We start from the raw sequence: 25,683 nt of genomic DNA, 5'->3' as shown, positions 1-25,683 counted from the left end.
GTAGAGGTCTTGGAACAACATCTAGTGTGGCTGAGAAGGCCAATTCAAGAGTGGCAATCCCTTCCACACTGAAGACAAATGCAATCTGTCCCCTGTCCCAACTCCCTGATTTTGCTGGTTTCGGGGCTGCCTTTTTGCCTCGGCCTGCTGGACAAGGGTCTCTTCAAAATGGGAGAGGCCATGCTGCACCACCTGCCTCCAGGCTGAACGGTCAGAGGTCAAGGTTTCATCTGTTGAGATCCATTCCTAAGGCCTTCAGATCCCGCTTGCAGATGTCCTTGTATCACAGCTGTGTCTCCCTCTGAGGTGCTCTCTCTGCACTAATTCTCCATACGGGAGATCTTTTGGAATCTGACCATCAGCCATTCTCACGACATGCCCAAGCCAATGTATGTAGATGTCACTGTTTCAGTAATGTATACATGCTAAAAGTTCCAGCTCATTCTAGGACTACTCTGTTTGGAATTTTGTTCTGCCAGCTGATACCAAAAATGTGTCAGAGACAACGTATATGAAACATGTTCATTCTCTTCTCCTGCCATGCACAAGGGGTCCAGGACTCTCAGCAGTGCAGGAGTGTACTCATGGCACAGGCTCTATAGACCTGGATCTTGGTATATGCCGTCAGCTTCTTATTAAGCCATACTCTCTTTGTGAGTCTAGAGAACATGGTAGCTGCGTTTCCAATGCATTTGTCCTGCTCAGCATCTAGAGAGAGGGTGTCAGAGATAATTGAGCCAAGGTACACAAAATCATGAACAACCTCCAATTCTTATGTGGAGATGGTAATAGAGGGAAGTGAGTCCACGCCCTGGCCCATGACTTGTGTTTTCTTCAGACTGATTGTTAGTCCAAAATCTTGGCAGGCCTTGCTAAAACAATTCATGAGTTGTTGGAGGTCTTCAGCAGAGTGGGCAACAACAGCTGCATCAACGACAAAGAGGAAGTCCTGCATGCATTTCAGCTGGACTTTGGCCTTCGCTCTCAGTCTAGAGAGATTAAAGAGCTTTCCATCTGATCAAGTCTGTAGATAGACACCTTCTATTGCAGTTCCAAAGGCATGCTTTAGCATGACAGCAAAAAACATCCCAAACAGGGTCAGCGCAAGGACACAGCCCTGTTTCACTCTGCTCCGAACGTCAAAGGGATCTGATGTTGAGCCATCAAAAACTACAGTGCCCTTCATTTCCTCATGAAAGGACCTGATGATGATAAGGAGTCGAGGAGGACATCCAATCTTGGGAAGGATTTTAAAAAGGCCGTCCCTGCTAACCAAATCAAAGGGCTTTGCGAGATCTATAAAGGCCACAAAGAGTGGTTGTCCTTGTTCCCTGCATTTCTCCTTTTAACTGTCTGAGGGAAAATACCATGTCAGTGCTGGATCTATTAGCTGGGAAGCAAAACTGGAAGTTAGTTTGTTAGTTGGGGAAAGAAAAAGCCCCCACAGAAATACTTGTTGACTTATATGTGGGAAGAACATACTGTCTGGACCTGTTTGAAGAAAGAGGTCCCCCCCCTTTCTAGTGGGCATGTGTATTCACGAGCAAGAAGGCATTGAGACTTTATGTTGCTGTTATGTGCTTTCAAATCTCATACGACTTATGGTGACCCTAATGGGCTTTTCAAGTGATGTGAGATATCGAAAGGGGTAGTTTCAGCAGTGCCAGCCCACCCTCCTGCCCCTTGGCTTTCCATGGCCATACCGGGATTTCAGCCCAGATCTCATGAGCCTTAGTGTGTTCCTCCGTACACTGAACTGCACTGGCTTTTTGAGACTTCTTAAACATTGGGAAAGATATGCACAGAGAAGAAGTGGTGAAATCATTTTTTGCCCTCCCCACTGAATATCTCTAAGATAAAAACAAAGCGTGCAGGAGGACATTGTGATTCTGCCTCTATTTGCACATTCCTCTCACACGCATCCGATTGTGGTTGTGCTTAGAGCCAAAGTGGGAAAGGTGTGCTCCTCTAGATACAGTTGGGACTACCGTTCCTATTATCCCCACCAATGTATGTTGGATATCCAGTTCCCATAATTCCCAGATCATGGTCAGGAATGATGGAAATTATAACTCAGCAACAACTGGAGGACCACAAATTTCCCAGTCCAACTTAAATTATATACCAGTTGGACTGTTAGATAAGAATGTGCTTGTTAGAAAGAATACCATAGGCATTGGAACGTCCTTTCTCTGCCCCAATACAATCAGGTCCAGAGTCACCTATTGACTAAGGTTTGTAACAATATTATCTGCATAATCTTTTGTCTCTTTTCCTTGCAGCCTTGACTCAGATCAAAAGGACCAATTAATAGAGGTTATTGAGAAACTGCTGGCGGATAAGACAACAGTGAGTAAGGCTGGATAGCTCTGAAAGATGCTGAAGCAGAAGAGAGGACACTGATTTTTAAAAAAAAGATACAGAAAGCTTTTTTGTTAAACTTAAAAGCTAATGAGATTTATGAAGGTGAAGGCATTCAGTGACTCAGGATGTCTTCGTCAGATGAATGATCATAGTCCATAGAAGTTATAGCACAATAAATCTGGTTATCTTTAAATTATCAAAAGACACTTTGTGGGTTATGCTGCAACAGAGGAAAACAACTGCCCGTTTGGAAGCCTTATCTCTACCCTTCTCTTCCCCTTTCCTCATTATTAAGACTCAGACGCTCGCGAATTTTCTAAGCAGAATTGTCATGGTTACTATAGGTTTTTCGGGCTGTTTGGCCGTGTACTTAAGGTTTTTCTTCCTAACGTTTCGCCAGTCTCTTGTGAGCAAACTGCACCAGAGCACAGGCAGAGTTCTGACTCCTGTCCTCTGAAGATGCTGGCCACAGAGACTGGTGAAATGTTAGGAAGAAAAACCTTAACAAACAGCCCGAAAAACCTACAACAACCATCAGATCCCGGCCGTGAAAGCCTTCAAGAATACATAGAATTGTCATGATTTTGACACTTGCCTCTTATCCTATTTGCTATTGAATTGATGTCAGTTTGATGGCTGTGTTGGCTAGTAGTGCTGTTTCATTTGCCTAGGGAAGAATTCTGAAAATGGTCAACCAATCTGGGGGCTGTATGACCTCTGGTGAACCTTCTCTTTTCTTGCAACCCCTCTTCCTGTCTTGTCTAGCTGGTGGCTGGCAGTGTGGTGATGGCTTTTGAGGAGGTCTGCCCAGAGCGCATCGATCTTATCCACAAGAACTACCGCAAGCTCTGCAACTTGCTGATCGATGTCGAGGAGTGGGGCCAGGTGGTGATCATCAACATGTTGACACGCTACGCCCGCACTCAGTTCCTCAGCCCCAACCAAAATGTGAGTGAAGAAGCAGAGGGACTGGGAGAAGGGTCTCTGGGAGAGGGGCGGGCAGCCCCGTGGCCTCATCCCTTTGATAGGTTGCCCTCAAGGGAGTGCAGTTCTAGAGTGGTCTTTTAGACCAGATGGGCGGGGTATAAATCAATCAATCAATCAAACAATCAAACAATCAAACAATCAATCAAACAAACAAACAAACAAACAAACAAACAAACAAATAAATAAATAAATAAATAAATAAATAAATAAATAAATAAATAAATAAATAAATAGCAAAAAAAATGGCTATGTGCCCTCCAGTAAATTGTGCTGAAGAGAAACATTGTCACTTAAAACAGTAGTTCCCGACCTTAGGTCCCCAGATGTTCTTGGATTACAATTCCCACATATCCTAGCCAGCACAGTTTGTGGTGCAGGCTTCTGGGAGTTTTAATCCAAGAACACCCGGCGACCCAGTCTTAAACCAACATTTATCATTTGTCTTTTAGATACTGTGGGTGAGGACCAGCAGTTTCAGATGTGCATCAGTGTTACAATACCCCCAGTATCTCCAGCAGAAGGAAAGGATGGGGGGGGGGGAAGATAGGTGTGGGGGATGGAAAAGACAGGAAAGAAGATAAAATAGAATTGGAGAGGTATGTATTAGGGAAGAGGAAAACAAGCTAAAACAAACAGTCTTCTGCTTAGATCAGCAAACCTATGGAGAAGGCTACTACTTGGAGCCATTGCAGAAAGCTGGACTGTTACGAAATTCTTTTTTGTTGTTTAGTTGTTAAGTCGTGTTCGACTCTTCATGGACCCATGGACCAGAGCAGAATAATATCCTTATTCTTAGTATAAGGACGTTACAGTATTGAAGAACATGCCCATTTCCAAAGAGATATTAGGTACTGATATAAAGTTATATCAAAAGTAGAGAACTGATGATGTCAAACTCACTTGGGGCTGTGACCTACCTGCCACCTTTATTGTTGAGGTTTGTCACCATTGCTTAGTTTTGTTTTAGTTTGCTTATTTACTTGTCTGTATTTTATTGGTTTGTGTTGAGAGTTTGGTACTGTACTGAATTCCAGTACAATGTGCAGCAAGAAGTGCCAGCCAGTCTGGGCAGAATTTAGGTAGAAGTTCCCCTTTTAATACCCGCCCCTCACCAAACACTAGCACTTAAGAATAACACTCAGGAGGCCTTTTTGTATAAAAGAAAGAAATCTATATTCTACTCACGAAGAGAAGCATTTGGAAGGTTTCAGGTAGATACAGGAATAAAAACAGCAAACACAATGTTCTTCTGTTCTGGCTCCATGTGGCTGGAGGGATTTCCAGGCTCAGTGGGCCGGCATGGAGTCTCACATCTTTCCAGGTGAAAGGCGTGTGCAGGAATGGTGACCAACAATGGTGGTTCAAACAGCTCATGGCCAGGAGGGCCGGAAACAGGGGTGAAGCCTCCCTACCCGGGAAAACAAACTCTCTAATTGGTCAGTATGTAAACAAACAAGCAAACAAGTTAGTTTGTGGTGTAGGCCCTTCCCCTTTGAAATTTACATCTAGATTGCTTGACCATCCAACAGTTTGTTGGTTGTTTCATTTCTTCTTCTTCTTCTTCTTCTTCTTCTTCTTCTTCTTCTTCTTCTTCTTCTTCTTCTTCTTCTTCTTCTTCTTCTTCTTCTTCTTCTTCTTCTTCTTCTTCTTGTTATTATTGTTATTATTGTTATTATTGTTTTCAGGAGGAGAGAGAGGTCAGGTCTGTCTTTTGTTGTAAGGCTGCCCACAGTAGTGGTCTCCACTAAATAGGAGAGTATATAAACAAGCAGACAGACAAACAAACTCATTCATTTTGTGACCTGCTGGGCTCTTGTGCCACCATTTTGGCCCTGGTGGGCCTTGGTCATTTTCAGCTTTATGTTACACTGTTAGAGAACTCCTGTCCTGCGCTATAAGAATCAGAGCATCCACAGGTTTGTCTCTGTGCCCCCAACTAATGCATTGCTTGGCGCACAATTTCTCAACATATTTGAGGAACAGAATGGAATATAAATAGATCAGCAGTTCCGTGTGTCGTAGGTGTGAGTGGGATCGTGAGAAACCTGGACTTGCTCTTGAGATCTGAGCAACTCACACTTTGTGCTTCCTGGACAGGAATCCCTCCTGGAAGAAAGTGCTGAGAAAGCTTTCTATGGGTCCGAGGAGGAAGACTCCAAGGATGACAAGGCCGAACCTACATCACTGGTGAAGCGCAAACCGTACGTCATGGATCCCGACCATCGCCTGCTCCTGCGCAACACCAAGCCCCTCCTGCAAAGCCGCAATGCTGCGGTGAGCCCTGGTTTGTGTTTCCTCAGCAGGGAATCCTGCCCTGACTGCAATATGGCTTCTGTGGCTCTCTTGGTCATTCGAAAGGTTCCAGGCAAGAAGGGGTATTAGAGGACCCCATCTCTCCACAAAGACCAGAAGGGGACCATCCTCCCTTCTTTACGCAGATGGCAGGGCCGGCTCTGCCACAAAGCCAAGTGAGGTAATCGCCTCAGGTGGCAGCTGCTGGAGAGGTGCATTGTTGTCCCTCTGGTTCTTCCTCCTAAGGTCTCCAGCCATTTCCCCTCAATGCCACGTGGACTGTTCACGATACCCTAAGCTAGTTTGCTACTCTAGTTTCCTACCAGGTACTAGTCCATTGCTCTTGGTGCAAAGAGGAAAATAGGCCTTAAACTGGCCTTTGCTTCAAGTAGAAAAATGTCTTGGGCCAGCCCTGTTCAGAGCTTGAGAAAGTTACCTTTCAAGATGATGGCTTCAAGCATTTCCCTTGGCCAAAAGGGCCAGCAGCCAAGGTGCCCAGGGAGTTCTGGAAGACATGGAAATGTTTCCAGTCTCTGGCCAGCAACGGTGCTGGCTGGACAACTCTGGGAGTTGTAGCCAAAAAAAGGTAACTTTTCAAGCTCTGGCCCTGATTAATACAAACTCCTAGAACTGTTGGATACCTCAGTGGTTGAGGTCTCTGGCTGTGGAACCAGAGGCTGGGAGTTCGATTCCCCTCTTGTGCCTCCTCAACAGGGTTTGGACTTCCAGCTGTTCAGTTCTGGGATGTTTATAAATTACAAATTCTTCTCCCTCTTTTCACCTGGAGCAAGAGGCAGAGAAGCGCCCCATTCCAGAATCCTGTCGACCTCTAGCTTGCTGGCCCTTTTCCATGTCACCTCAGAACATCTGTCGTGGTCAGGATAGCCGCCAGAATAGCATATTCCTCTCCCTGTGAATTTGCTCTCTTGTTACCGGTGCCATGTAACAGAACTCCTTCTGTCTCCCCCTTTTCTCCACAGGTTGTCATGTCTGTTGCTCAGCTCTACTTCCATCTTGCTCCAAAGGCTGAAGTTGGGGTCATTGCGAAGGCACTCGTGCGTCTCCTCAGGAGCCACAGGTCTGCGAATATCCCACCCCCTGTTCTAATACATCTTTTGTGTTCCAGACCTTGCCTACTGTGCTGGCGAAGCCCCTCAGGGACAGGGCAGAAAAACAAAGAGGGACTTCTCCTTTATTATCAGAAAACTGATTGAGCTCTGATTGGTGTGCTTTTCTGCCTGCACTTCTTGGTTGTGGAGCTAGTCTGTTCTTGAAAGATAAATTGCAATATGGCATGCTTCTCTTCAGGGTTTGGGCTAGCAATGCCCTTTTCCTGGATATTCCATTCCATTCTGCTTTAAACACCCTGCAGAGCTCTTAATTAGGCTTTGCGGACAGGAAACTGTGTGTTTAAAACCTTGTCTAAACTATTCTTTAAAGCCAGTGGCCATTGCTGTATCTGCAAGAAATGAATCCCGAGGTATCCCTGCCTCCTTGACAGTGCTTTTGTTTCTTTTTCTTATGGCAGTGAGGTGCAGTATGTGGTGCTTCAGAATGTGGCCACCATGTCCATTAAGCGCAGGGTGAGTGTTTGTCTGGCTTCACCTGTTCCAGTGGGAAGGATTCGCATAACCTCAAATACAGTACATGGGTTTTGGAGGTCCAGATCTCTGGACGTTGGCCCTGCTGCTGCTCCCGAAGAGCATTTCTGCTGTGCTCCGACCTGATGCTGGTGCAGCCTTGGAGGGAAATTCCCTCGGCCCTTCGTGCACACGTAGCTTTCCATTCAGTTTTCAGAGCAGCTGATGCTGTTCCTTTTGTCTCTTCAGGGAATGTTTGAACCATACTTGAAAAGTTTCTACATCCGATCAACTGACCCCACCCAGATCAAGATTCTCAAGGTATGTTAGCGATGCAGAGATTGGGGTGTGCTTTTACCATCTCTTGTTTTTTTCTGACTGTATCCTTGCTCTCCCCAACCCCATAGCTCTCTACCGAAGCGGAGTATGTCTGGCCTTTCCTGGCCTTCCCCCCTGGAAGCATCTGCCATGGCCACCTGGCTTCCCTGCCATTAGCTTTGGCAGAGAGTGGCAGCCTTTGTTCCTCCCCCCCTCCCCAGATATTTTGCACTTCAGGTCCAGGAAGGCCCCAGCTGGCATGGCCACTGGCAAGGAATGACAAGAGTTCGAGTCCAAACCATTGGAAGTCCTAGACACCTCCCTCTCCTGCATTCGGCCTGTGCTGGACACCGTGAAGCAACAGCCTCGTTACAAAGGCTGTGAGCAACAGTGACAACTTGCCTCACAAATCCTTGGCCATTCCGCTGTTTTGGGGAACTGCCTGTTCATCCCCTCCCCACCCTAGCCTGCCTTCAAGGGGTTTAGACGACGTTGTCACCTTGTCAGTAAGGCTCAGTTGCCAGTCCATTTGGCTCCTGCTGCAGAGAGCAGGAGGGGCCCTTTTATCCTTTGCCTCAGGCAGAAAGTTACCTCAGGTCGGTCCTGGCATGAAGCTGAGTTTTGGGTTGCCTCTTTGGAGTAACTCCTCCCTCTCCCTCCCTCTCCCTTCTTTCCTACCAGCTGGAAGTCCTGACCAACCTTGCAAATGAGACCAACATTTCGACCATCCTGCGTGAATTCCAGGTATAGCCACAAGCAAATGAGTGGGAGTTGAGAACTTGGCAGAGGAGTGGAGGAGGGAAGCCAGATGCCAACATCAGGGGCGTTGTGTTGGTTGGCTGGATTGCCGGTATCCTGACAGCAGAAACCCACTCCATAATCCATGACATATGTAAAAATTGCCTTTTTAGACCACAGCTCTCAGAATCTCTCAGAAAGCACGGGGGACATTTTGGGGATTATAGTCCAAAGAAATAACTTTTTCATGCTCTGGGCATGCAGAACCCATGCCTTGCAAATCAGTGAAAAGGTTTTATGGGAGTCCCAGAACGTCTATTGAGTTAAAATGGCTTATTTGGATTTGAAACGATCTTAAAGCTGCTGAATCCATGGGGCCATAGAATATGAGAATTACCTTGGTGGGCCCGATACTCCTGGAATCTTCGAAGCCAAGGTGTGACGTTCTAGGCATTTGCATCCCGTGAAGAGATGTATGTTGGTTCAAGTAAAGGGGACTCAGGTTGGCCAATTATGGTCAATTGACCTGTTCGCTGTTGAGGATGGTAGTTTGCCAACCCAAGTGGAGCAGATGGATACTCAAGGAGGGTTTTTGTGTTCTTTGTCTTCCTACAGACCTACATCCGGAGCATGGATAAAGACTTTGTAGCAGCTACCATCCAGGCCATCGGCCGTTGTGCTACCAACATTGGCAAAGTCCGAGACACGTGTCTCAATGGACTGGTCCAGCTGCTCTCCAACCGAGATGGTGAGAGCCTGAGCCTGGGGAGCAAGAGGGGCAAAGCCAGGACAGCTGTCAATGAGAAGGGGTAGTTTAGGATAGGTAGGAACATGACTGTTCTGCAGGTGTCCGTCACAGTAGTCCCAACAGCAGTGCCCTCAAAAGTAGTCAAAAACAAAGCATCTCTGCTGAGCTGTATCCTAATGGTCTGTCTCCGTAAGGGTCAGGTCTTTTGCTAAGCTAATGGGTTCTAATTGCTCATTCAAGACCAAGCCACCCCCAAAATACTTTTGCCTTGCAACAGGGATTGTTTATAACCATGTATTGATACTGGCAAAATTAATTGCACCTCAGCATGCCACTGCAAATATTGTAGTTAAGTGAATAAAGTGTTAATGCATTGAATTAAGACCTGGGAGATCTAGATCCTAGTTCCACCCAAGGTATGAAATTCTCCAGTCACTTTTTTCAGCCTGACCTACCTCACAGGGTTGTTTTCAGGATAAAGTAGGGAGGAGGAAAACCACGTAGATCATCCTGAGCTCAATGGAAGAAAGACAGGTTGTAAATATCGTAAGTTGAGAGGGAAGAGGAGAGCTTATGGGGTGGCAGATAACAATGCAAAAGGGGTGGCACATCCTTCTTGTGAGCCTTGACACGACTGCCACACTCTTGCAGGGGAGGAGCAGAGGCAGGCTGAGCCACCTTGCCTCGAACATTACGTTGTTTCTGTTCCTCCTGTTCAGAGCTGGTTGTGGCCGAGTCTGTGGTTGTCATTAAGAAGCTCCTGCAAATGCAACCGTCCCAGCACAGCGAGATCATCAAGCATATGGCGAAGCTGACCGACAACATCCAGGTGGGAGCCTGGGCTGGAGAGGAGGTGGCCGAACCCACTCTTGCCTCTTCTCTGTTGGGACCCGATAAAGACAGGAGGCAGGGAGACAGAAGGGAGAAGGCAGGTTGGCCAGTCTTGGCGATGTAGTGCTTCCTTGTGTGCAGGTCCCCATGGCTCGTGCCAGCATCTTGTGGCTGATTGGCGAATACTGTGAGCATGTGCCCAAGATTGCCCCTGATGTGCTGCGTAAGATGGCCAAGTCCTTCACCAGTGAGGAGGACATTGTGAAGCTGCAAGTCATCAACTTGGCTGCCAAGCTGTATCTGACCAACTCCAAGCAGGTAAAGGTGCTTTGCAGCAAGATTTTGTTAATTTCTTTTGGAGGGGTGGTGGTGGGGAGGAATATACAGTGGTGCCTCACTTAATGACGATAATCCATTCCAGGAAAATTGCCGTTAAGCGAAAACACCGTAAAGCAAAATAAAAAATCCTATTGAAATGCATTGAAACCCATTCAATGCATTCCAATGGGGCAAAACTCACCATCCAGCGAAGATTCTCCATACGGTGGCCATTTTTGCTGCCTGTATAGCGAGGAATCCGTCCCTAAACACAGCAGGGAGCCGTTTTAATTACCCGGTGGCCATTATGAAACCGCTGATCAGCTGTTCTAAAAACATCATTTTGCGAAGAATCGGTTCCTGAAGCAGGGAACCGATCATCGCAAAGCAAAATTCCCCCATTTAGACCACCGTTTTGCAATCACAATTGCGATCACAAAAAGATCGGCGGAAAGCGGATTCGTCGTAATGCGGGGCAATCGTAAAACGAGGCATCACTGTATGCTTTCTATCTGGAAACTTTCTCTAACTTTCCCCTTCAAAGTAGTGCCTTTTCTTCTTCTTCTTTTTAACATTTGGGGAGAGCATGGTGGGTGGCAGCTTTTAAAAAGACAGAGAGAGAGAGAGAGAGAAGAGTAGAAATACAGCAGACTCGGGAATCATGAAGCTTTCTCTAACTTGCTCTTCAGTATAGTGTTCTCCTCCACTATACTGAACACGCTTGGGGAGGGTTTTACTAGCTTGCCCAGTGAGTGCTTAACCAACACCCAGTTGTCCCTTTTGCCACTTGGTTCATTGTCTGCCACAGAGTAAGCTGCTGACCCAGTACGTGCTGAACTTAGCCAAGTATGACCAAAACTACGACATCCGGGATCGTGCCCGCTTCATCCGCCAGCTCATTGTGCCCACTGAGAAGAGCGGTGCCCTCAACAAGTATGCCAAGAAGCTCTTCCTGGCACAGAAGCCGGCCCCCATCTTGGAGTCGCCTTTCAAAGGTAGAGGAAGGCGGAGTGTGTAAGAGGAGCTGCAGAGAACAGCTTAAGGGTGGGGATGGTAATAATAAAAAACATAGGAACGCAGGCTTGGCATATGCTCCAAATGTCATTGAGTCGGGCCCTCTGCCAATGCAGGAGCCCACAGCTGTCGTCTTCCTGACAGAAGGCTCTTCAACCTTTGTGGTCCTGGTGCTGTGTTTTTTTTTTCGGGGTGGGTGGGTGGTCCGTGCTAGGTAGCTGCTGCTAAAGGTTTGTTCCTTCCAGATCGTGACCACTTCCAGCTGGGCTCGCTTTCCCACCTCCTCAATGCCAAAGCCGTCGGCTATCAGGAGCTCCCTGACTGGCCAACTGAAGCTCCGGACCCATCTGTGCGCAATGTGGAGGTAAATCTCCGCTAGTAAATCTCTGCCTTACAGCTGGTTGGCAATTAGTGTTGCCCAGAGTATGGGAAAGTAGGACTACAACTCCCAGGATTCCCCCACCAGTTGGCTGTTGGCTCTGGTGTTTGGGGGTTCTGGGAGCTGGGCTAAACAAAAGGGACTGTTTTAAGCTTAGTATTTCCTCTGGTACTTTGTGAAAATATGGGCCTGAGGCCCTGTTCCTGTCCTACACATGTGAACAAGAATTGCCCGTCTTTGCTTACAGAGGCTACCAAAGCTCCAATCTTGGCCACCATTGCCTTCCTTAGGAGACATACAAGCCCTCTTCAGGTGTTGCCTGTTAGGGCAAAGCCACCAGGAGTAGAGGGGAGTTCTTTGTCTCTCCCCTCATGATGCCTAGTTTCGCGCTCTTCCTGCAGACAGCCTGTGGTGAGCCTGAAAGGGAAAAGCACGGAGAAGACTCCCCCACATGACTTGGGACCCTGGAAAGTCAGGATCCCTCCTGGGGAGTCCCCACAGAGAGTGGATCACTCTTTCCTCAGACGCGCCACTATCTATGCGTAGGGAAGCAACGGAACCGAGGAAAGAGTGATCCACTCTCTGTGGCTAGAAGGCTTTCCTCTCTGTGCGTGGTTTACCTGATGAGGCCACCCCTGCATAGAGTTCCTTGGTTTGCATCAGCCAACCAGGATGGGCGGTCCTTCTGTCCCAAGGCAATCTCCCTCCACCTCTCCATCTTCTTCTTCTTCTCCTACTAGGAAGAGTCCATTGTCCCACCGGAAAGCCACATAGGGCTGCTGGGCAAGCCGATAGAGGTGGTGCGTGTCGGGTGCGGTGGTGCTTTGCCTCTCCTGCTTGCCTTGCACGGTAGCCTCTCTGCCCCCTGTTTTTCTTACTTTGCTGGGTGGCCTTGACCAACTTGCTTGTCTCTGTAGGTGTCGTCTAAAGGCTGCAGCCTTAGCTCCCTAAATGATCACTTAGATTGATGAACAAAAAGATTTTTAATTCGCTAACAAGTTGTCCTGATTTGTTCAGGTGACATGTCTTGATATATACTATTAATACAAAAACTGCAGGTGAAAAACAAGGCCTTACAAAGGACCTCCCCGTTTATTCGTCCAATTGTTCATACAATAATATGTCTCTAAGAAAGGAGATTCAAGGCCACTCTGCTCTCTTGCTTGGTGGGCACTCTGCTGTCTTGCGTGTGTCTTCCTAGTTGGTGGTATTTCTGACAACAGATATGTACATAATCTAAAAGCAAATGTTTGCTTTTTTTTCTATAGCCCTGTTGTTTTTACTCATATGTGAATTTAATTGCATGTGTAGGAGTGCTTCCTTAAACTAAACCAAGACAAGGTTCTTGGATTGTGTGATAGACTTAAGGCAAAATTTGAGCTGTTGCCTCTTTTCTGTCGGGGTTTAAAATCATATTGCATTCTGGAGAAATAAGAGCCAAGATGATGGGTGCTATGTGGACAATTTTGGTCTTAGGCTGGGGGAAACCTGTGAATGAGTCCTCATTCAGCCATTAAACCCAACATGGTAGCTTTAGAAGGCTCTCTGGCCCTCACCTGCTCCATTGAATTGTTGTAAGGATAAAATGGGTAGGTCCTGTGTATGAGTGGAGGGAAAAACACACACACTTATAGTGGATGGGAGAGGTACATGGGACACAGAGACACATGCATACTCCTCTTCTGACTACCTATGAAGGCAAATCTTGGGGAAGGAGCCAGAACTTCTGCCAAAGCTTCTGAATGTAGAGGTGCATTCAGACATTCCCAAATCTGACCTATGCATCTCCAATAAAGGGGGAGGTAATGGATGATGGCGGAGAACCTGAGGCCCTCGGTAGGTACCACTTGTCGAGAGTAGATATATAATATTGAGCAGAGCCTGGAAAGTTATATGTTGGACTACAATTCCCAGAATTCCCTGTTTACATGGCAGTCATGCAGGGTAAGAGATTCTGGGATTTATCATTAAAAAAGTAATTTTTCCAAGCTCTGCTTGGAATTCCAGCTAGATTCCATGTTGGAAGTTCATAGCACATGCTGTGTGCATGCCCAGTATATGTACACAAGATCTAAAATAGAGAGGGGCACAAATTAAAAAATGATTCTGCAAATTTGCTCAAAAATCGCTAATTCATCAATTCGTATTCATACGTGCCAATGAATATGAATCAATGAATTTTTAGCAATGTTTGATTTGTTGGGTTATTAAGTGCCCCCCAGGCAGCTAGAGACACCCACCTTGTGGGCATATAACTCAGATGTCTGAAACCCAATCTCCACTGAACTTGGAGGGATTGTAGAGGAGAGCCAGGGGAAGCTTTCCTGAGATTTTGGTGTCTCCAGGTGCTTGTTGGGGCACTGTATAGGGTTTTAAAGGCAAAAATGAATAATTTGTGGATTCATTAGAAAAAAAGTAAAATTGTAATTTGTGATTTGTCAACCTTGATGAATCACTAATCCAAACAAATTACAATTTTTCTGATTTGTGTCCATTTCTAGTCTAAACCTACCCCTGAGTTACCACTGTATAGATACAGAGCATGTTATAGTGTGACATCACGCACCGATGTACTGTATTGCATTTTGTCCAAAGCAGAAGGGAGATCTGCGTAGGAAATCTCTTTAGTATGAACTGGATCTCTGTCTGCTCTTTTCTGGGCTTTTCTGTCCTGCTTCCTTCACTGATAAGGGTGCTCCATGTACTCACTCATTCCTTGGCAATGAAATGTGCACCCCTCCATTTGCTTTGGGCAGGTCCCGGAATGGACAAAATGCACCAGCCGTGAGAAGAGGAAGGAGAAGGTGGAGAAGCCCTTCTATTCCGATTCAGAGGGAGAATCTGGGGCAACAGAGTCTGCAGACAGTGGTGAGTGTGGTTTGCTGAGGAGAAGGAAGGCGGAGCAGGTGCCTTTCATGCAGAAGGCCCCAGGTGTGCTTCTTCCTGGCACCTCTGAAGAAGAGGATTGGGTAGGTGGTGATGGTGGTGGCAGCGGTGGTGGGCGTCTTGTTCCTGAAATCCTGCACTTCTGCTGCCAGTTAGAACATGCAATATTGGACTAGCGGTATAAAGTAAACAAGATCTTTTTGTAGAGTTTGCAACAATGAAATTTCAATAATGCAGATATAATGGAGGGCCTTATTCCTACAGTTAATGCCAGCTCTTCCTAAGGTTCTTCCTTAGCTCAGGTTTTGTCTCTTGCCTCCCCTTGGGAGTAGGTGATCCAGGTTAGACCAATGACGCTTGTGTGCAAGAAGTTGCCAAACCTGACAAAGCTTCAGGTTCCTGTGCATATTTAGTTAGTTAGTTGAAGTGCTGTATTTATACCTTGCCTTTTTCCTAGAAAGGATCCAAGATTGCTTACAGTACAGTGGTTCCTCGCTTAGCGATTGCTTCGTTTAACGATGTATTCGCTTTGCGATGGGTTTCTTTGAGGAATTTTTCGCATCGGTTAACGATGTTCTCTGTGGGGGATTTTCACTTAACGATGTCTGTTTTTGCTCATTTAAAAGTGTCTTAAAATGTTTGAAACCTGTTTTAAATGCTTGGAATAGTTAGTCCACCTTGTGAAACCTTTGCAAACTTAATTTGGCTTAATTTGGACAGTTCAATGCTTTTCAATGAGGGAAAAAAATTCACCAAAAATTAACGAAGACTCAGAACAAAGCCAAATTACAGTAAGTTTGCATTGGTTTCACAAGGTGGACTAACTATTCCAAGCATTTAAAACAGGTTTCAAACATTTTAAGACACTTTTAAATGAGCAAAAACAGACATCGGAAAGCCATTGAAAATCATTGAGTCGGCTTCAATGATTTTCAATGGGGGAAACATTGTATCGCTTAGCGATGTTTCCTATGGGGATTTTCGCTTAAGGGCGGTAATCCGTTCCCATTGGAACGGATTAACCGGTTTTCAATGCATTCCTATGGGAAATGGTGTTTCGCTTAACAAAGTTTTCCTATAGCGATGGGTTTTTTTGAACCAATTAACATTGTTAAGCGAGGCACCACTGTATTAAGAAAAGAAAATAGTATTAAAAGCTAAGAATAATAAATTATTACAGTATTAAAGAAGAATTAAACAAATGTCTTATTTTCGGGGAAACACAGTATGTGTGGCTACACTCTGCAAGAATTCTACTAGGACATGGTCAGTCTTGCCTAGAGTTCCCCCCGTACTGCCACTTCCTCCACTGAATCATCTTTATTGGTTAGAATCAAGGATACTATGAAACATTATAACAATTCCAATGTGGTTCACAGGATTTGTTTAGAAATAAAATACAACCAATAGATAAAATAGTAAAAGAATGTCAAAGACCTTTGCCTGAAACCCTTGGACAGTCATGGTCAGCATTACTGTTTTAGCTGAGTTCAGGAGGCATTTTCCTATGTTCCCAGAAATTGCACTTAAATGCAGTTGTATTGAGATGCAAGGCTTTTTTTTTCCAAATGCAGAAATGTTGCCACAGGTTGAGTCTGTGGCTTGTAACCTAGGCGGCAATCGGGAGCATGGGGCAGATTTTTGATGATTGCTCTGCCATTAGTTACACACTGGCTACTTTAACAGCCCTTCAATACATGAAGGCAACTCTTGGGAGCATCCTCCTCTGCACGGTGCCCTTCTTGCAGACTTTGTGGAGTGTATTGCTGGCCACTTGGAGAAGGACACCCAGTTCTAAGGAACACCGTTTTCTTTAGAGAGCCAGCCGAGCGTGGAGACTGTAGAAACAATCACATTTCTCGGCTGGCAGTGGGTGGCAAGACACAAAATCTGACCTGAGCAGATGCTGCCCAGTAACTTAACGTTTTTTCTCGCTTATCATTTTACTTATAGTTGTAGATTAAATGAATAAAATCCCACCCAGTTAAAGGGGAAAGGAAGCGCCTGCTCTGCCTCCATCGTATGTGTGTTGTAAGTGTATGTTCCCTTCTCTCTCTCTCTCTCTCTCTCTCTCTCTCTCTCTCTCTCTCTCTCATTTTGGCAGAGCCAGAGACAATGAGTGGGTCTGAAAGCGAAAGTGGCAGTGAGAGTGGCTCTGGTTCTGGGAGTGATGACGAAGACGAGGAGGAGGAGGAGGAGGAGGAGGAAGAGAGCGAGGACGAGTCAGAAGAGAAGGAGGAGAAGAAAATGAAGAGGAAAGAGGCGGGAAGGAAAGGATCGCTGGCAAGTGGCGAAAGGTAAAAGGAGCTTGACAGGGCACGAGACCAAAAGAGACGAATTCTAGGTGATCACCTGTAAGGTACCAAAGGGACAAAGTAAAGGTGTGCTGGGCAGGACTTGGAAAATAACTTTTCCAAGCTCTCGTCCTCACTTCTTTATTGGCATCAGAGTGTTGCACAATCAGCAAGTTTACAGTGCAACCGTTCTGGAAGTGAAGAACTGGCCAGTCGTGCACTGTTGCCCAGGGGGACACCCAAGTGTACCCGCAATGCTTTTTCCACTCTTCCGGGGGGGGGCTCCTTCTATATCCTTATGTCTCTAGTATTGAATAACTTAGGATAGACCTTTAACAATCCAGGAGTGCTTTGGGCCTGGGGGTTGCCCCAAGCCTGCAGATTCCTCCATGCTGTGGGTGCAGGCTCTCTATTAAGGTGCTGGAAGAACTTTAGTAATTGCTCCAAGGAAGCTGGCATAGCGGCTGCTTATCATCCCCAGCCAAGGAGAGGGAGATGTCAGAAGAAACAACCTCCGGCTTGATCTTTTTGTTGCTTTTTTTTAATAAACCCAGTGAGGAAGAGCTAGAAAGGCATAAGAAGAAGCAACCCCTGGAGGAACGAAAAGGAGCCCTTGATTCCTCATCTGAGGAGGGAAGCCTCACCGAGAGCAGCTCATCAGAATCTGAGTCGGGGTCTGAAGCGGAGGAACCCCCTCTAGAGAAGGAGGTGAAGAAGAAGAAGACGGCGGTGAGTTGGCAGGAAGGTGGGGTGAAGATGGGGGGGGGTGGAGTGGGTCTGAAATTTCTGCACTGGGGGTTCTTACGTACCCAGAGGCGTCTCTCCTGTAGCTACGCCCTTCTTAGGAAAAGGGTAGGGAATTTCAGGTCCAGGTGACCAGGCACCCATCTTCATGTCGTGGTTTCAAAGCTTTTTAATATTTCTTTCCACTACTTGAAAATGTTGAAATGCCTCTCCTGGGGCTCAGTTACCTGTAGGTATTTGTGGAATTTGGCCGGCCAAGAGTTGCTCTGAGGTAAAAGAAGCAGAATGAGGCTCTTCCTCTCTTGTCTTCTAAGACTGGTGTCAAGACTCCACCTCTCTGATTCAAGGATTCTGTGGCTGAGATAATATTTGTATTATTTATATAGTGCTTTCATCACATTCAAAGATGGTGATCTTAGAATGTGATGAAAGCATTATATAAATAATATAAATGATTATCATTGTCTTTAAAAGCATTAAAAAATGTTAAAAGCAAACGTACTAAAGCCAAACAGTTAACATCCACGGTCTCAGTTATGGTTATTAAAAGCCTGGCTGAAGAGGTGGGTCTTTAACTATTGGTGGAAGGGCAAAAGGGCAGGTACCCACCTAAGCTCCTGAGGGAAAGCTTCCCACATAACCTGGGAGCAGCCACAGAGAAAGCCCTGCCCATTCCCGCGGTGGCAGTGGGACTGGGAGGAGGGCCTATTCTGGAGACCTTAAGGACCAGAAATACTCCTATGGAGAGATACAGTCCTTCAGAGGGCCTGTGCCAAATCCATATACAGTGGTGCCTTGCATTACGATGTTAATTCGTTCCAGCGAAATCGCTGTAGAATGAAAACATCATAAAGCGAAATTAAAAAGCCCATAGAAACGCATTAAAACCTGATTAATGCGTTCCTATGGGCTTGAAACTCACCATCCAGTGAAGATCCTCCATAGTGCGACCATTTTCGCTGCCCGTGCAGTGAGAAATCCGTCCCATAAAAGAGCGGGGAGCCATTTTTTTACCCGGTGGCCATTTTGAAACTGCCGATCAGCTGTAGGAAAATCGTCGTTTTGCGAGAATCGGGTCCCGAAGCAGGGAACCGATCATCGCAAAGCAAAATTCCCCCATAGGAAACATCATTTTGTGATCGCTTTTGCAATCGCAAAAACTTTGTCGTAATGCCATTTCGTCGTAAAATGGAGTGCTCGTCTTGCAAGGCACCACTGTAGGGCTTTATAGGTAATGACCAGCACTTTGAATCTCAATGAAAAGCCGCCTTTTTATTCACTTGTAAAATCTGGTTTGAGGGGAGCTGTGGCCATTTATATGTTGTTAGGGGTCAGGTCCTGTTGGCCTCAGCAAGCTGGGTTATGTTCATGTTGTTCCGTTTCTTTAATGTCCCCTCAAGGGTAGTTTATATGATCCTCCACCCTCCATTGACACTCCTAGGGAGGCAGTGAACTAGCCCAGAGACAGCAAATGAGTTTCATGACTGAGTCAGTTTCTCTGGTTCTAACCAAACACTGCCTACCTGCTGGGCTATACAGTGGTGCCTTGACTTACGAATGCCTTGACCTACGAACGTTTTGATTTATGAACAGCTCCGTTCACAAAATCTTGCTTTCACTTGCGAACAGAAAAAAGGCTGGGGAAAAGGGAGGGAAATTCAAATAGCTAACTGTAGGTGGCCACGAGGCTGCTTCTTTGTAGCTCTTTTGCCTGGGCAGTTAGAGAGTGTGCGATCCGAGGAGGCTGCCTGCTAAGGTAAGGTGCTGCTTTATACTTTTTAAAAACTGTTCTGGGTATTTTTGCAGCGTGATTTTCGGCTGGGGGGGTTATGTTTCCGTGCTGTGATGGGTCTTGGGGGGGTTGTTTTTTGTTTTCCCCTCCATTTCCGATGGGTCTTGGGGGTTTGTTTGCTTTTGGGGGGGGTTTCTCCCATTTTCAATGTGTCTTGCATGCTTTTTGCTTTGTTCTATTTGCATTTCTGATCTGCTCTGTTGTTTTTGCAATGCTTCATGCATACTTCCCTTGCTTTTTAGCTTTGTTCTCTTTGCATTTCTAATCTGCTCCATTTGTTTTTGCAATGCTTCGTGCATGCTTCCCTTGCTTTTTTGCTTTGTTCTCTGCATTTCTGATCTGCTCCGTTGTTTTTGCAGTGCTTCATGCATACTTCCCTTGCTTTTTAGCTTTGTTCTCTTTGCATTTCTAATCTGCTCCATTTGTTTTTGCAATGCTTCGTGCATGCTTCCCTTGCTTTTTTGCTTTGTTCTCTGCATTTCTGATCTGCTCCGTTGTTTTTGCAGTGCTTCATGCATACTTCCCTTGCTTTTTAGCTTTGTTCTCTTTGCATTTCTAATCTGCTCCATTTGTTTTTGCAATGCTTCGTGCATGCTTCCCTTGCTTTTTTTGCTTTGTTCTCTTTGCATTTCTAAACTGTTCTGTTGTTTTTGCAATGCTTCATGCATGCTTCCCTTGCTTTTTTGCTTTGTTCTCTTTGCATTTCTAATCTGCTCGTTTGTTTTTGCAATGCTTCGTGCATGCTTCCCTTGCTTTTTTGCTTTGTTCTCTTTGAATTTCTAAACTGCTCTGTTGTTTTTGCAATGCTTCATGCATGCTTCCCTTGCTTTTTTGCTTTGTTCTCTTTGCATTTCTAATCTGCTCCGTTTGTTTTTGCAATGCTTCGTGCATGCTTCCCTTGCTTTTTGCTCTGTTGTTTTTGCAATGCTTCGTGCATGCTTCCCTTGCTTTTTGCTCTGTTGTTTTTGCAATGCTTCGTGCATACTTCCCTTGCTTTTTGCTTTGTTCTCTTTGCATTTCTAATCTGCTCCGTTTGTTTTCTGTGCTTTTGCAATGGTTCCTGCACGCTTCCCTTGCAAATCAGAAATGTTTTTGCAAGGGTCTGTGCTGGTGTGGTTTAAAATGTGTTGATTTAGCATATGTTTTAGACTCCAAACTATCTCCCTCCCTCATTGTTTTTTCTATCAGTGTCTTCCTCCTTTCCTGCCCCCTTTTTTAAAACCTAAATCATCTTAGGTTAAAAAAAGAAAAATTCTCCCCCTAGTGGTAGAGGACAGATTAACCGGTTTTGCATTAGTTCCTATGGGAACGAATGCTTTGTCTTACAAACCGTGCCTTGACATAAGAACAAACAACAGCCGGAATGGATTAATCAGGTTTCAATGCATTCCTATGGGGAATGCTGCTTTGACTTAAGAACACCATTCGAATAAGGATTAAGTTCATAAGTCAAGGCACCACTGTACTGGCTTTGTGTGATTAGAAAGATTATTAAAAGGTGCTGGGAAAGACCCCTGCTGTAGAGAACGATGCAGTTACCAGAGTTGGCAGACATGGTTTTATGTCCCATTTGGCCATTAAACCCCTTGGATGACCTACAGCCAGCCCCTCTTTCCCTCTCTCATTCTTTTTCATTGCGAGGCTGCGACAGAGAGCTGATATGTGCAGTTCTCAGCTCCCTGAAGGAAGGTAAAGGGTGTGTGCGTGTGCGTCACTGGACGGAAAACAGGGTTGCCCATCATGTAGCTGTACCAGCTCAGAAAATAAAAACCTCTGCTTCCTTTTTTTTTATTTTCCAGCCTCCTAGTAGCAAACCTGCTGCAAAAGCACCCAGGAAAGGGACAAAGGAGATCTCCTTGCTGGACCTGGATGACTGTAAGTGTCGCTCTGTCGCACCTTCTTGTAGGTCTCCTCTAGGCATCCTTCCCTGCCAGGAAGCAATGTAACATAGCCCCTGAAACTAATTTCCTTTCCTTTCCTTGCCCTTCCTTCCTTCCTTCTAACACATAAAGGCATTACATCCTGAAAATAAAAGAATTACAGTAATTAGAATCAAGTTCCTTCATCGGGACCATAGTTACTGTTACTTCCACTTTGATATTTTTAGTGGAAATTTTTAAGCAACAACAACAATCATCTTAGAATTGCAGAGCTGGAAGGAACCCTGTGGGTCATCAAGTCCAGCCATTGTCAAGAAGGCACAGTGGGGAATCGAACTCGCAACTTCTGACCTAAAGAACTGTGCTTTATCCAGAAACATTTTTTAAAAGTATTTAAGAATTTCGTAGTGATTTCTACAAACATTGCAGTGACTAGTGACAATAAATCATTTCCCCAATGCTGTGCTGAAAATGCGAATACAGTACATTATTAATAACAAGTAATTTGCCAGTATCTGTTCCTCTTGCCTTTTTTTGCCCTCTGCCCAAACCTCCTGGAAGCCATGACTTCCCTTTTGGCCTAGCGCTATGTCTCATAAGCGGGAGTCTTTCTTGCCAAGGTCTGCGGCCCAGATGTCGGCTCTTTTTGTTTGCAGTTCTCCTGGCATCCAGAAGCAAATGCACAGTGATTTTGAAAACTGCTGCAGCTAGATGTTTTCTCTTGCATTCCATAGCTTTGGAAGTCTATGAATCATTGCATATGTGGATGAGTGACACTTGATCTTTCTTCTCTGTGGTGTGCATCTTCTGGACAAACTGTCCATTACATTAGGGGAGTGGCATTTAATGTGCTTGTTTTTTTCTTTATTAAATAGCACTTATCTTACAACTGCAGAGCTGGAAGGGACCCTATGAATCATCGAATCCACCCTTGTCAAGGAGACCCAGTGGGGGAATCAAACTCCCAACCTCTGGCTCTGCAGCCAGGTGCCTAAACCACCAAGCTGTTTGACTAAGATAGTCAGAACCACAGCACATGCAGATGGCGGAGTGTGTTAAGCCTCGTGGCGCAGTGGTTAAACCACTGTACTGCAGCTAAAACTGTGCTCACGACCTGGGGTTCAAATCCCAGGTAGCCGGCTCAAGGTTGACTCAGCCTTCTATCCCTCTGAGGTTGGAAAAATGAGTACCCAGCTTGCTGGGGGGGCAATGTGTAGCCTGCATAATTAACTTGTAAACCACCCAGAGAGTGCCTGAAGCACTATGGGCCGGTATATAAGCAGCACGCTTTGCTTTGCTTTTTAAGCCACTTTCAAAGGACTAAATTCCTAACTGTCCCCTCCATGAAACTGCAGTTTGGAGCTGGAGGGAACAGTACTGCTGCCACCCACAAATTCATTGGGCCAAATAGCAGCTCTGAGGGTGAGGGAAGATTCTTCATGGAGATCATATTACTACAGAAAAGAGTGAAATTTACACACCCCACCTGGTTCTGATCCAAATGTTGTGGCATACTGTGGTTGCTATTTAATTCAAGGGGGGAAAGCGGGTAAGTTAAAAGCATATGTGCATGTACTTCAAATACCTCCAAGTGTGCTCCTGAGATCTAGTAGAACCACCACAAAAAACAGAATTTGCCTCCTTTGAATTGTAGCTCTGAAAGGATTCTTATTTGGGAATAAACCTGCATTTGCAGAGACAATTAGCAGGGGATGTCTCCTAAAGTTAGATCATGCTGCAAAGTCTGTGTTGGCTATAAGTGGGTTGCTGAGCAGCTTCTGATACAGAGAGACATCAGTGTCCCAACCACTTCGAGTTTACAGGGCCTGTTACCTGTTCCTTGTTCAACACAAACAGGCTCCTCCAAGTGTACTTTTTTCTGTGACCTGGCATACTTCTCAGGAATGACTGGTATGCAGTTTCCCATGAATCTGCCATTCTTTCCACACAGTACTAGGTGTAGGGTACAGAAGTTGTATAGGTGGCTGATACTGTTTCTAGAACATTAAATTACGAAACCATCATTTTCCTTTATTTGTTACAACAGCAATTAAATTTATTCCAGTAATCCTACTGCAATTCTTATGTATTATCTTTCTGTCTTTTTTTAAACAGTTAGCACAGCAATAACATTTATACTTCGCAACATTATTATAATTGTGAACTAACTAATGGAATTATTATTTTTTGCTAATTTTTGATTACACCCAACAATACAATTGAATTTTTAGTGTTCTTAAAATTTGTTATCACTGGTAAATATACAAAATGGCTGAAAACATATTAAAGGTTTTCTGGGGGGGAATGGAATTTTTGTATTTTGCTGCTCTTCAACGGAGGATGTTAAGATGAGAAAGGCTGAGAACGGCTGTAGAGTGCAGAGCGGATGATCTGTCCATGGTGCTGGAGCATAGTGCTCTTTCTCTGGCCATCTCACGATGTGTTTTTGCTTTTATTTTTTCCCCCACCTTGCAGGTTGTGTTCTATTCCTGTTCGCTCCCCATATTGAGAAAAATTAAAATCTTGAAAGTTATTAACCATGCATTTCCTTCTCTTCGGCCTTACAGTCACACCCTCTCCCCCACAACCAGTTGCCTCCAGCCCCATAGTCTCCACCAGCCTTGTGACTGACCTTGAGGGGCTCACGCTGACTGACACCTCTTTAGCTGCTGCTGTAAGTGACTTCCTTTTCTCTCTCTCTCTTTGCTTGTTCAATACTGTATCCTACCTTTCTAAGCAGCGCACACGGTTTCTTACCTGCCACCTAACATGCATAACACTCGTGAGAGTCAGATTAAGGCAAAAAGACGCACAGAGAGCTTCTGGCATGCCTTTTCTGAGTGCTCAGCAGAGGATGCTGTTCTCACCAGTCAGTTTTGGATTGTGATGAAGAATTTTTCCCTGTCACGAGAAGGTGGAGCACTGGGGAAGAAGTTACCGAGAAATGTAACCTGACTTAATCCTGAGGCTTGTTTTGCTTGTTCTGAATATGGAATGCTATCTGAAAAGTGTGTTAGATTCTAGAAGGCTTGTCATGCTTGTTATTGGCTATACAGTGGTGCCCCGCGTAGCGATGTTAATCCGTTCCAGGAAAAACGTCGCTATCCGGAAACATTGCTAAACGGAATGGAAAACCCCATAGGAACGCATTAAACTCCATTTAATGCATTCCTATGGGGGGGTAAACTCACCGCTAAGTGGGAATCCTCCATAGCGACGCCATTTTCGCCACCTCGGTAAGCGAGGAAAGGGCACGAAAACGCTGCGGGTGGCCATTTTCTTCATCCGGTGGCCATTTTGGAGCTGCCGATCAGTTGTTTCCCGAACATCGCAATGCAAAAATCGGTAAGCGAAACGCTTACTGATCATCGCATTGGGATGTTTTGCCTATTAAAACATCACAAAGTGATCAGTTTTTCAATCGCAAAAAACGCATTGCTATGCGGATTCGTCGTTAAACGGTGCGCTCATTAAGTGAGGCACCACTGTATTTGACAGCAAATTAGCTGCCTGGATGTTCCATCCATGCCCTGATGGGGCCAGTGGGAAGGCTTATACCTTGATTATTGTGCATGTGCTTTGTATGCAAAAATCCTGAGCATCTTCAGATAGGGCTTGGTGAAGCTTTTTGAGACTGTGGGGACCTGCTGTCATTCACTGTGGACTGCTGTGACTCTCCAGTTGCTTTGAACTACAGCTCCTGTAATCTCTCACCATTGGCTGTGCTGGCTGTGGCTGATGGAAACTGAGGGTCAAACACGTCTGGAATGCCACAGTTGCTCAAGTACTGGACCAGTGGCAACTTCCTGTGTTCCTGATTCCAAATATTTCATTCAGCCCACTTTGTTAAGACCAATCAAAGTGCCCCAAAGAGTTGTGTGGGAAGCTTCTGCCCAGGGCCGTTATCTGTTATCTGTTACAGTGAGTGCAAACACTCCTGGCAGAGAGGCAGCAGCTCCCAGCCGGCAGGGTGACCCCTCATTCTGCCTTTTCCCTTAGAGTTAGGTGTGAGGGTTCGTTATTAGGGGCTTCTGTCACACCCAATAAAGTACGAGACGGTTTAACTTCAACAATATGGTCTTCATTTATTAACGTTTCAACATTAACTGTAACTTCCTTGTGAACAGAGTCTAATGTCTCTTGCTGTCGAAACCTTGACTGCAAGGGTGTCCAAACATCATTAACAAATGGGTTTAGTTCGTCAAACTCCCACGGTCCAGATAACACTTTCTCTACCACCGGGGGGGGGGGGTGTCACCTCCTTCCCCTTCCCCCGCTAATAGCGGTAAGGTCTCTTCATCTGCGCTCCAACCCCAGAGTGGTGAACTCCCTCTCGGACTGGCCAGCCACGGTCGGGGAAGACTCCCATCTTCGGGAGCTCTTTAAGTTGCCATATCTTCTTGGCCTCAATCTCTCTCGCCACCGCCTCACGTTCCTCACAAAGACGGTGTCTCCACTCCTTTGCCTCCGTCTCTCCCCAATAGGACGGACGCGGTTGTTGACCCCGGCGTCTTTGCT

General features: G+C 45.6%; 1 protein-coding gene across 8 annotated transcripts in view; it reads left to right on the top strand.

Moving 5' to 3' along the window:
- Nucleotides 1–25,683, top strand: part of AP3B2 (adaptor related protein complex 3 subunit beta 2) — a 64,526-nt gene that overhangs the window by 25,977 nt on the left and 12,866 nt on the right. For 4 of the 8 annotated variants that reach the window (XM_078381111.1, XM_078381113.1, XM_078381106.1 and 1 more), the window contains exons 6-23: nucleotides 2,283–2,349; nucleotides 3,130–3,312; nucleotides 5,449–5,625; nucleotides 6,624–6,721; nucleotides 7,172–7,226; nucleotides 7,473–7,544; nucleotides 8,223–8,285; nucleotides 8,895–9,027; nucleotides 9,747–9,856; nucleotides 10,000–10,176; nucleotides 10,985–11,171; nucleotides 11,436–11,554; nucleotides 12,310–12,369; nucleotides 14,326–14,437; nucleotides 16,560–16,752; nucleotides 17,304–17,478; nucleotides 21,085–21,160; nucleotides 23,733–23,839. In XM_078381111.1, coding sequence (XP_078237237.1) covers nucleotides 2,283–2,349; nucleotides 3,130–3,312; nucleotides 5,449–5,625; nucleotides 6,624–6,721; nucleotides 7,172–7,226; nucleotides 7,473–7,544; nucleotides 8,223–8,285; nucleotides 8,895–9,027; nucleotides 9,747–9,856; nucleotides 10,000–10,176; nucleotides 10,985–11,171; nucleotides 11,436–11,554; nucleotides 12,310–12,369; nucleotides 14,326–14,437; nucleotides 16,560–16,752; nucleotides 17,304–17,478; nucleotides 21,085–21,160; nucleotides 23,733–23,839 — 2,164 coding nt within the window. The remainder of the gene's footprint in view (nucleotides 1–2,282; nucleotides 2,350–3,129; nucleotides 3,313–5,448; nucleotides 5,626–6,623; nucleotides 6,722–7,171; nucleotides 7,227–7,472; nucleotides 7,545–8,222; nucleotides 8,286–8,894; nucleotides 9,028–9,746; nucleotides 9,857–9,999; nucleotides 10,177–10,984; nucleotides 11,172–11,435; nucleotides 11,555–12,309; nucleotides 12,370–14,325; nucleotides 14,438–16,559; nucleotides 16,753–17,303; nucleotides 17,479–21,084; nucleotides 21,161–23,732; nucleotides 23,840–25,683) is intronic. The other 4 variants (XM_078381109.1, XM_078381112.1, XM_078381108.1 and 1 more) reach the window with 1 other exon arrangement.

This window comes from Pogona vitticeps, chromosome 12, assembly GCF_051106095.1.
Source record: "Pogona vitticeps strain Pit_001003342236 chromosome 12, PviZW2.1, whole genome shotgun sequence".
Classification (NCBI taxonomy): domain Eukaryota; kingdom Metazoa; phylum Chordata; class Lepidosauria; order Squamata; family Agamidae; genus Pogona; species Pogona vitticeps.
This window is presented reverse-complemented; position numbering and strand designations above follow the sequence as displayed.